The sequence below is a fragment of the Gymnoscopelus microlampas genome (assembly GCF_963454915.1).
Source record: "Gymnoscopelus microlampas genome assembly, chromosome: 6".
Classification (NCBI taxonomy): Eukaryota; Metazoa; Chordata; class Actinopteri; order Myctophiformes; family Myctophidae; genus Gymnoscopelus; species Gymnoscopelus microlampas.
Window position 1 is genome coordinate 28608796 of NC_139943.1, and position 10066 is coordinate 28618861.

The 10066-nt window shown below is 39.4% G+C and overlaps 1 protein-coding gene across 2 annotated transcripts; it reads left to right on the plus strand.

Annotated features, from left to right (window-relative positions):
• The first annotated feature begins 1959 nt into the window (after positions 1-1959).
• Positions 1960-8970, plus strand: gins3 (GINS complex subunit 3). Of its 2 annotated transcripts, XR_014600950.1 has the most exons (4): positions 1960-2231; positions 4667-4900; positions 7089-8831; positions 8862-8970. XR_014600950.1 is itself a non-coding variant. In XM_084059902.1 (3 exons), exons 1-3 carry the CDS (start codon positions 2061-2063, stop codon positions 7317-7319), a joined length of 636 nt encoding a protein of 211 aa, XP_083916028.1. In that variant the 5' UTR covers positions 1960-2060; the 3' UTR covers positions 7320-8970. The 2 variants fall into 2 exon arrangements, 1 of the variants encoding a protein (XP_083916028.1); XM_084059902.1 differs by having other exon boundaries at positions 7089-8970.
• Positions 8971-10066: the final 1096 nt, after the last annotated feature.

The following is a 10066-nucleotide window of genomic DNA, read 5'->3' on the forward strand; positions in this document are numbered from 1 at the left end:
GTTGCGTCGTTGCTCGGCCGCCGTGTCGCTCGTTAATTCATTTGCTCCAGGTGTCTGTGTAAGCTCAGAAGCTCATTTAAGTTGGCATTGGACAAAATCATAGTCCCTGCGACCGTTTTGGTTAATAAAGATAGTTTAGTTGAGCACTGTTTGGCAGTACTTGTTGGTACAGGGCATGCTAATGAATGCTAAGTGCTAAAATCAACATGTATGCTACAGGGATGTCACCGGTTACAATGTGGAATAAAAACGAGGAACGCTTCCCCCTCAGCTGTCATCAGGCAACAGTTCAAGTGATATGAAAAATGTTTGACTTATCAGAAGTAAATCAACTTGGGTGCTGTGTGTGTGGTTGTGCGTGCGCGCGCACACACACACACACACACACACACACACACACACACACACACACACACACACACACAAAGTGTGCAGTGGTTCTCAAAGTGGGGTCAGGGGACCCCAGGGGTCCTTGAGGGAGTTCCAGGGGGTCCCCAGCTAAATAATAGATAGTTAGGAACCAAATGGACCCTGTTATGGGCCTGTAACATAGAGTGTACAAATGGAACCATTTGTACACTCTTGAGTTAGATTAACATTGATTTTACAATATAAATTGGGGTCCCAGCACTATAACTGCCATTTGGTGTCTGTAGCCTAATGCATGTCAAACTGGGGATCCTTGAAATTAAAATAGTTGAGAATCACTGCTAGAGCTGTAAAAATCTTCTCTTATGGGGGTCTTATATTTTCAAATGGGGGGTCTGTGGGCTAATAAGTGTGAATTTGGGGGCCCTTGACATGAAAAGGTTTGAAAAGAAAAGTTTGAGAGACACTCATTTTATAGATTTTTAAAGGCCTGATCTAGAAAAATACAAATGTCTATTTTAAAAAGGGTGATATTTATTTTATATTACCAGCCAGAGATAAGATGAGAATCAATCTGTAATAGGTTTATACAGTAAATAACACACTCAAAGCCTTTGATAAAAAATATATATATATATATATGCCCATAGCCGTGCTATGAGCTTGTAGATCTGCTATTTTTTGGAAAAATTGTGGGTCTTTGAATATGTACATATATATATATATATATATATATATATATATATATATTTAAAGCAAATCTTTGTAACTCAAATCTTTGCTTCTGGGGATTCTACGAATGTATTCTAAATCCTAACAGTTTTTTGAGGACCAGCGTGAGGACCAGCTTGCTATAACGTCCAGTGGTTCTCAAAGCATTTTATGTATTTGGCCGTGGACCCCCATCTCAAAATATTTAGTTCCGGGGACCCCCCAGAAGTTGTAACAGAGTTAAGAATGTTCGCTTTAAAAGATGTATGTTCAAAGATTTGCAAACATTTTCACGATTTTTCAAAAATAGCAGATCTACAAGCTCATAGCGCGGGTAGATCTGTTATTTTTGAATACCCAAAAATCTTAAAATGACACAGATGCGTTCCCGGTCTTAATGGATTAATAGAAGTTTCACCACCCGCTGGCCTGCACTCCCATTAGCCAATTTCAATATAGGAAGACATTGTTGCGACATTTATTTGGGTCTTAAATTACATTTGTTGAGGTCTTAAAAGGGTCTTAAAAAGTCTTAAATTTAACTTTCAAAATGGTGCAGGAACCCTGTATTTGAAAACTTGTGAAACGGGACATTCTGCATAATGAGTACTTTCAACTATTGGTACTTTAAATACATTTTGATACTTCTACTCAAGTTAATTCTGAATTCCGGACTTTTACTTGTACCAGAGTATTTCTACATTGCAGTATTTATACTTTACTTGTAGTACTTAAATGTAGTACTTTTTCAACCACTGATGGATAGGTGTTCGACTACAGAGCGATTATTTTGACTGTCGGTAATCGATTTGTTTGGACTCATTATTAGCTGCACTCTGATTGGTTAAGAAGTCCGCGGCGCGCTAAAACGAGAAGGAAACAGGAAGTGGAGAAGTGTGTTGACAGAAGTTACAGTGTTAGTGTCTGTTTTTACTTATAGTATAAGTACAAATACTTAATTAAATTCGACATCAGAACACATGGAGACGCAGACATATCTCCCCGTCTCGCCCGGGGTGGGAATGGAGGAGAACTTCTTCTCTATCGACGATATTCTGCTCTCTCACGAGAGACTTCCCAGCAAGACAGAATGCGCCTTCTTACGGCTGGGGTTCCTGGAGAAGTCCAGTGACACGCAGGACATCCCCGAGGTCAGTGAGACTATGTAACCAAGTGTAATGAAATGTTAGCTGTACTGTAGAATACAACCTGTCGTAGACGTATTTATGATTCTGACGTTTTCAATCTACGAGAGTTGTAGGGTTCACCCCCCATGGACACAGGGACTTTCAGCACTATACCCCGTAGACACTCCAAACATTTACAGATTGAAAATAAAGGTGCTTACCCCCCACGCCCCAAATGTTAACTTTCGCTACGGGGTAGTAGTTTAATGTAATAATCCATATCTTTCAATAAAGAAGTGTTTTAATGCCGTCTGTGGCCGATTCTGTCGGAGTAGGTGAAACCCGGAATTACACTGAATGTAAACAGGAAGTAAACGAGGGTGAAAAAATGGCGTTCGGCCACAGACGGCATTAAAACACTTCTTTATTGAAAGATATGGATTATTACATTAAACTACTACCCCGTAGCGAGAGTTAACATTTGGGGCGTAGTGGGTAAGCACCTTTATTTTCAATTTGTACATGTTTGGAGTGTCTACGGGGTATAGTGCTGAAAGTCCCTGTGTCCATGGGGGGTGAACCCTACAACTCTCGTAGATTGAAAACGTCAGAATCATAAATACGTCTACGAGAGTTGTATTCTACAGCTAATGAAATGTAATCCCCGAGGTCAGTGAGACAATGTAACCTAATGAAATGTAATCCCCGAGGTCAGTGAGACAGTAACAATGTAACGAAATGTAATTAAATGTAATTCCCGAGGTCAGTAAGACAATGTAACCATGTAACAAAATGTAATCAAATGTAATTACCAAGTTCAGTAACAATGTAACTAAATGTAATTCAATGTAATTCCTGAAGTGGAAAGTTAGTGATGTAACGAAATGTCACGAAATATATTACCAGACGGTAGGTCAGTAACAATGAAAAGGGGCTTCACTGACACAATTTGACAGTGAATTTTCTTTGCAGACATCATTTGACTTGGATAATTAATAAGTGGTTTTGTTAATAATTACAGGTGGGGTATTAATGTCACCACACATTTTTTTTTATGGATCTGAATGTCACTCCAATCCTTTTTCCAACTGCACACACATTTCACTGAACAATTATCTCTTCATTTGGAATCCTTCTGCCACTACTTCTTCTAACGTTACTTTGTATTATTATTGATAATAGTATTATTATTAGCTACTAGCGACCTTGCAATATATGTACAAACGCAGGGTCCATTTGGTTACATTTGTACACTCAGAGATACACATTGATAAATGAACACTATTAGCCTACATTATTACAACTATATTTTGGATTATAGTTTACAGATTTAGTAAGTGGAATGGTTTTGACCTGCTTTCTGTATGGACCCTTTATACAGCAGTCATTTTAAGTGTTAAACAGAGGTGTCGGTAAAAAAAAAACACATTCTTTGTGTGTATGTTTTCATGTAGGGGTTTCTGTGTGCCAGTGTGACGTTTAACTGTGCAGCAGCTGTCCATGCAACACCTAAATCAAACACACACTGATTTAATGTTATTAATTTCAGTGGTGTTGACCAGTAAAAATGTCTGCCGTGTCTATTGTTCTATTGTCTGATCATCACACAGATAGGTCCAGCAAGCATGAAGAGTTGAGATCAGTGTACATGCTTAAGCTGATCAGCATTATGAGCTTGTAGATTGGCTATTTTTGAAAACTAGAAGTTCGGTTCACACCTACTGTATTCACAGCCCTTATTAATTATCCCTTCAAATGATGTCTGCATTGACCATTTGTCAGTGAAGCTACTTTTCATTGTTACCGACCTTCTGGTATTATATTTCATTACATTTTGTCGCACCTAGTGAATAAGTTCGGGCCGTTTCGTGGCCAGAACACCTATGTTGCCCTTATGTTGTCGGCCGGTGCCATAATTGGTCACGATTAATATCAACCCAAACTCCTTATGGTAGTGATTGTACTAGAGCTCCATATATGGAGCTGACTGATTTGTTTGCGCCTGATGCCATGATGACACATTGATGTTAGACATCACACTCCATATTTGGGCGTAGCTGCATTGGGATCCTACCCCGGCTTGTAGGGTCCCATGTAATTGTTTCGTTGCCGTTGCTGTTTTATGCCATGTTTTTAAACCCTGTAGCACTTTGAGTTTTGCAAAAATGTAAAGTGTGTTATAAATAAAAAGTATTATTATTATTATTATATGGTTATGGATGAGTCATAGTGACATGAGCGAGATGATGTGGTCCTCCCATTATTAGACAATTTCTATAAAGGAAGGATATTCAACATTTTTTTAAAGCCTTCGAAAACTTTCACCTACTGTATAATAGCATGCCAAAAATAGGGACACCAGGTTGAAAGTATTTGAAAACCAGCACATATCGGCTGCATAATTGCAGTCCTAAAAACCGTTGACCATCCCATCATTCAGTTTCTCTCCTTCATCTCAGGGTACCAAGATGGAGCTTCCTCTGTGGCTGGTCAAAGGTCTGTATGAGAAGAAGCGGAGGGTGGTGTCAGTAGAAGTTCCTAAGGTGTACAGAGAAGGCTGGAGGACTGTGTTCAATGCTGACCCCACAGTAGTGGACCTGAACAAGATGGGGCCTTACTATTACGGCCTGGGATCCCAGATGCTTCACTTTGACAGCCCAGAGAACCCCGATATTGCACAGACGTTACTGCAGGTGAATACCATGAACAAATGTCATATACAAAATCATTTGGTCGATAAATCATTTAGCCATCCAAGTGAAATATTGAAAACAACGAGTGGCCTCTTTTCCTTGGAATCCACAAGGATGCAGAAACACCCTGTGTATAGAAACCATCTTTTAATCGGAGGAAACTGATAGATCAGTGTTGTCTTATGTAGCACCACTGAACACCGTTGTGCTGATCTTTGTGAATGTAACCTTACCCTACCTAGTACGTATCCACAGAAACAACAAAAAGCTAGCACGCAATCACACATACTTGTGCACACACACAGTAAAATCCATTTAAACTCAACATGTAGGATTTTACCATGCATGCACCGTCATTTCCATGCCTCTGTGATTTTGGGTTTATGGTCTCATTCTTTTACCTTACAATGATCCTTTGTTGGATTTTATTTTACATGCCAAGTGGGGCAGTGATGTAAAATCCCAAGCCATTTTGTTTGTATTGAAAATACAGAAAGCATGAGTGTATTTCTATACAAGAAGGTTAGTGGATGAGGTTTTGGCACTCAAGCAAGCAAATCTGCCAAGGAGCTCAGATCTGCAAGGGAGCTCAGTGCTAAATTACTCAATGTGTAGTCTGGCTCCAACTGTTAGGTCTAATAAATAAATGCACACCTTCCCATGGTGTCACATCAGGCTAGCTTAATCAGTCTATTTATTGCTAAGCTTTCTGCTACATAAACTGCCTAACGAAATACGAAATAGCCACCAACACAAGAATGCAATGCACCATTTAAGTACAAACTTTTCCCCTCAAAATATTGCATATAATTAGTTAATTACATTTCTCTAAAACAGACACAGTGTATAATCCTTCTTTCAAGTGCCATTCTCCAAAAATGCATTCTGTGTCTGAGTGTAAATGTAAAACGGTGTAGGATCATGATAATTCAAGATTTTGTTACCCTGCAGTATGTTTTGTTTGAAGCAGAACGTGCTGGATCAAGTGTCATTATATTTCTGTCAACATAAGGCAGATTGGATATTGCCAATACATTTTTTTGTTGACCATAAAAATCTACGCTACACCAACATTCATTAGGGAATGTTATTTTAATATTGTACCACCAGAGGGCAACATCAGATCATATAGATTTTGTAGACTGCAGCAGGGAACTGATTGATTGATGCAGTTGCCAGGCAGATTGGCTGTGATCACATGAACTGACAGAGACAAAGGGTAGATGTGCCCTGCAAGATGATATTATCTTAATTGTTTTTAACCTTGCAGGACTCTACGAATGGCTTTTAAGAAAATCTGATGTTGGATTTTTGCCCATCTTCTAAACGTGTTTGACTGTGTGACAATTTCTGGTTGTTAAAGGGGAACTTTGCCGATATTTAATGTGAAACTTGCGTCACTTTATGTTTGACTAGACACATGGCATAAGACTTCCCAAAGTCAAGAGCACACTCCTGGAAAATCGCCACCACCTGCGTTATATTAATCAAAAAAGATCTTTCACTTTGGCTAGCGGCAATTTTACAGCATATGGAAAGCAAGCTCTTGTCACAATGCATTGGGAAGTTTTGCATGAGATTCATACAATAGAATGCCATGATTCCCATTAATATGGGCGATGTCAAAATGAAATCTTGCACTGCCTCCAATCCAGAATTTTTAGCATGGCTGACAGTTTTCTCTTCTTGGATTTATGTAAATAGTGAATACTGCATCTTTTGAATCTCTTAATTATATGGGCCCAGTCACTGTGCCATGGGCACTTTAAGTGGATCAGGCAAGATTTTAAAGTTCCCAATGGATTTTGTTTTACATGTGATCTGATTTCAAGTTTCAAGGTTATATTCATGAATCTACTGTATTTTACATTGACCCTGTTATAGGTACCAGCCAAATCTACAGTAAAATCAAATCACCTACTCTGAATAGGAACTTTACCTCAAAGCCTATAGCACTATATTAGACCATTTTATACTTTGGCTATTCAAAAACAGACGAACTACAATCTCACAACACGTCTGAGCTTGTAGATCTCTTATGGGCGTCCCTGGCGCACAATCTTTTCAGATGGAGGTCCACCATGGCCAAATGTACATCAATTTGGGATTCCTTGACATGAAAATGTTTGAGAACGACTGTCCGATAGTGTAAGAATATAAGAACCTCTCCCCACATTTGTTCTGTCAGACATTCATCGGTCGGTTCCGGCGGACGATGGACTCCTCCCAGAACGCCTACAACGAGGACACATCAGCGTTGGTGCAGCGTCTGGACTGCCTGGAGAGGGCACTGTTCAGGTCTGGGCAGAGTGGCCTCAACGGGTTCCAAAGCTGGGAAAAGGGTCGTGCGTCGCAACTCACTGCTTCTAATCTGGTTCTCAATTACCGCAAGAGGAAACTGGCTGACCTACACATGTGACCGCGTCGGGACCCTGTTTTGGGCACAACCCCCTTCATACTGTTCAAGACAGAAGCCAATGTTATCTGATCAATTTTCTGTTCTCAGTTTTAGGGGATGTTGATTGCTTGGTTCATAAATTAATGTCGGATATATTTGTGTCTGTACTTTTTTGTTAGGTTGATGATGTAATACGATGTTGTTTTTTTATCCTTCGTTATTAGTATGTGTCCCTTGACAGGAAACCTTTTTGTCACTTGGTGAACCAACACAAAGCTTTGAAATCTGTTCCAGATCTCGAGTGAGAAATCTACCCGTCACCGTTTGTTGCTATGCTACTATACGAAACCCAGCTAAAGTATGTACACCGATCTCCACTCTAAATGCCAGCTGTTGCATATTGCAGTTCTCAGCACATTTGAGATGCGCTTTACACCAGTGGGGTAAAGTGATTACAGATGCCACTTGGGCCTGTATGTGTGAAGATCATCAACATGTTTTTGGTTAGAATTAACCACTTAAACCCTCTAGTCTTAGTGAAACGGATCTGAGTTATAACTGTACTTGGGCTGCTTTTTTCAGTCTACAGCAAATCACTTTGCCAAAAATAGATCTACAAAATCAAGTTGTGAGCTTGTAGATGTTCTATTTTTGGCTAATGTTCCCCCCCAGAATATGGATGCTGGGATTCAAATGGTTAATACTTTGGTTTAATGGAGCTGCAATGGTGTGGGGTAAATCAAATCTCTAAAGGTTGTCTTCAGATTAAGGAATGCACTGATGTCATATTTTCATATCGGTTCCTAAGGTTAACAATCTGAACTCTAGTGGGTAAAACTGTTATATTCTGAGGGGAACATTCTGCGGAAATAGCAGATTTACACGTTGTGGCCTTTTGTGAGTTTGTAGATCGGCTATTTTGGTGAAGATGTTTAGTGTACAGCGAAAACAGGAGGTGGCCTAGTATAGAACCCTTGAGAATGCGGTCAACTAAGTGTAGGGTTTAAGTGTTTCGACTGAAAATTTACTCTGAACCGTTGGTTGTGGTAAAGATTGCAGACTTAGAAAACAGTCAAGTGCTGGACAAAAATAACTGAGATGTATTTTATTAATCTATGGTAAATGTCATGTCTTCTATTTGTGGAAAGTGGGGAAATCAAGTATTTCCGGTTCTATTTATGGCACATTTAATGGCTTTTGGTACCAGATTGTAGTATTCAGGCGAAGTGACCAGTACTGCTACCAGTCTGTACTGTATTAACAGCATGTAGTCCACCCCTACCTGAGATCATTATGCAGGCAGTTCCTTCACTTTCCAACTGTGGCTGGTATTTGTTATTTGGTTTAGTCTGTCATGATATGACTTGTCATGAACTCATCACCTGTTCTTGATTGAATACAAAGAATATTTTCACACTAGAAATGTTTTAAGCAACCATGTCCATCTGTACATATTACTATAGTTTTATTTTGTGATGGTAAAAAAAGAAATTTCAACAAAACTGCAAAATACAGAATGACAATTCTTTTTATGTTTTAAGTAGCTGAAATAAAATATAGAAGTTAGGATTGGAATGGAAATGTAAGTAAATTCCTGATACATTTTCACTGGAATTTTGGAGACTTTGTACAATTTCAATAAAATAAATGATTGCCTTATTTTGGTAGTACACATGCATGTACAGTGCATTCTCCATTTACATATATTATATATTAATATACACTAATGACATGCTGTGCAGTGTTGAGCTCCCGACTGTCTGACACTGATATTTTATTTTTAGTCCAATGAATTTCCAGATATTCCCTTTAATTCCCATGGAACATTTGCACCTTTGAACGTTAACAAAATGTTGCAACCCTAATGGCAATACATCTGTATACTATATGATGAAGTTATTCAAATCCTCTGTAGTATGCTTAATTTATACTCTGTCCATCGCATGAATCCTGCTACAAAAATATAGATCAGCTATTTTCGGTGTGGCACACCATCCTCTGACTAGACATAAATCAGGCTGTACATTTCAGGAATAAGTCTTAAAGGAGTTGTTCACCCAAAAAATGACTTAATTTTCTATCAATCACACACCCAATGAAGCATTGAATTCATGAAGATGTTTTTGTTTTTGTCGCTTTTGTTTTTTCTACGGCAATAATTTGATGACCGGCGGTCTCTCCGGTAGGAGACTTGAGTCTCCGACCGGATACATTAGCATCTTTCCGCCCATAATCAAATTATTGGCAAAAACAAAACAACCCATGAATTCAATGCTTTATGGGGTGTGTGATTGATAGAAAACTAGAAAAAGTGCTCCTCGGAGCACAGGTCTCCGCCAGGTCAGGTAGGTTATCGGAAATCACATGCCGCGTTCATGATTTGAGGCATTTTGTTCAAAACAAACCAATCCTGCAATCCAAAGCCAATCTTAGCCAATCAAGATGGAATATGGAAAATCGGACAGATCCTTGTTGATCACATGACTATAGAGATACTGTGTACCGATTTGCGTGATGTTTGGAAATAATCTGTAGGAGTAATACAGTTTTTGTTGTTGCAGAAATCTGCCTCCTGGTGGCGCTATAACAGGCCAATCTAAAAACAGGGGCAGAGGTTCGGCTTTGGCATCCAGGGAGTGTGTGCACAGTTTCGCAGCGACGGGCCAACAGTGTCGGAGATTGGCTGCTCGTGGACACACGGACGGACGGACAGGGTACATAACATAGTCTCGGCCATGCCTTTCGGCCTGGCGGAAACGACAAGTCAT

What these genes read in the sequence shown, in the direction of transcription:
- gins3 (XM_084059902.1), top strand. Translation starts at nt 2,061, where the DNA reads ATGGAGACGCAGACATATCTCCCCGTCTCGCCCGGGGTGGGAATGGAG. An exon ending in ACACGCAGGACATCCCCGAG is followed by an intron (nt 2,232 to 4,666) that starts GTCAGTGAGACT and finishes CCTTCATCTCAG; the next exon opens with GGTACCAAGATGGAGCTTCC. An exon ending in TTGCACAGACGTTACTGCAG is followed by an intron (nt 4,901 to 7,088) that starts GTGAATACCATG and finishes TTGTTCTGTCAG; the next exon opens with ACATTCATCGGTCGGTTCCG.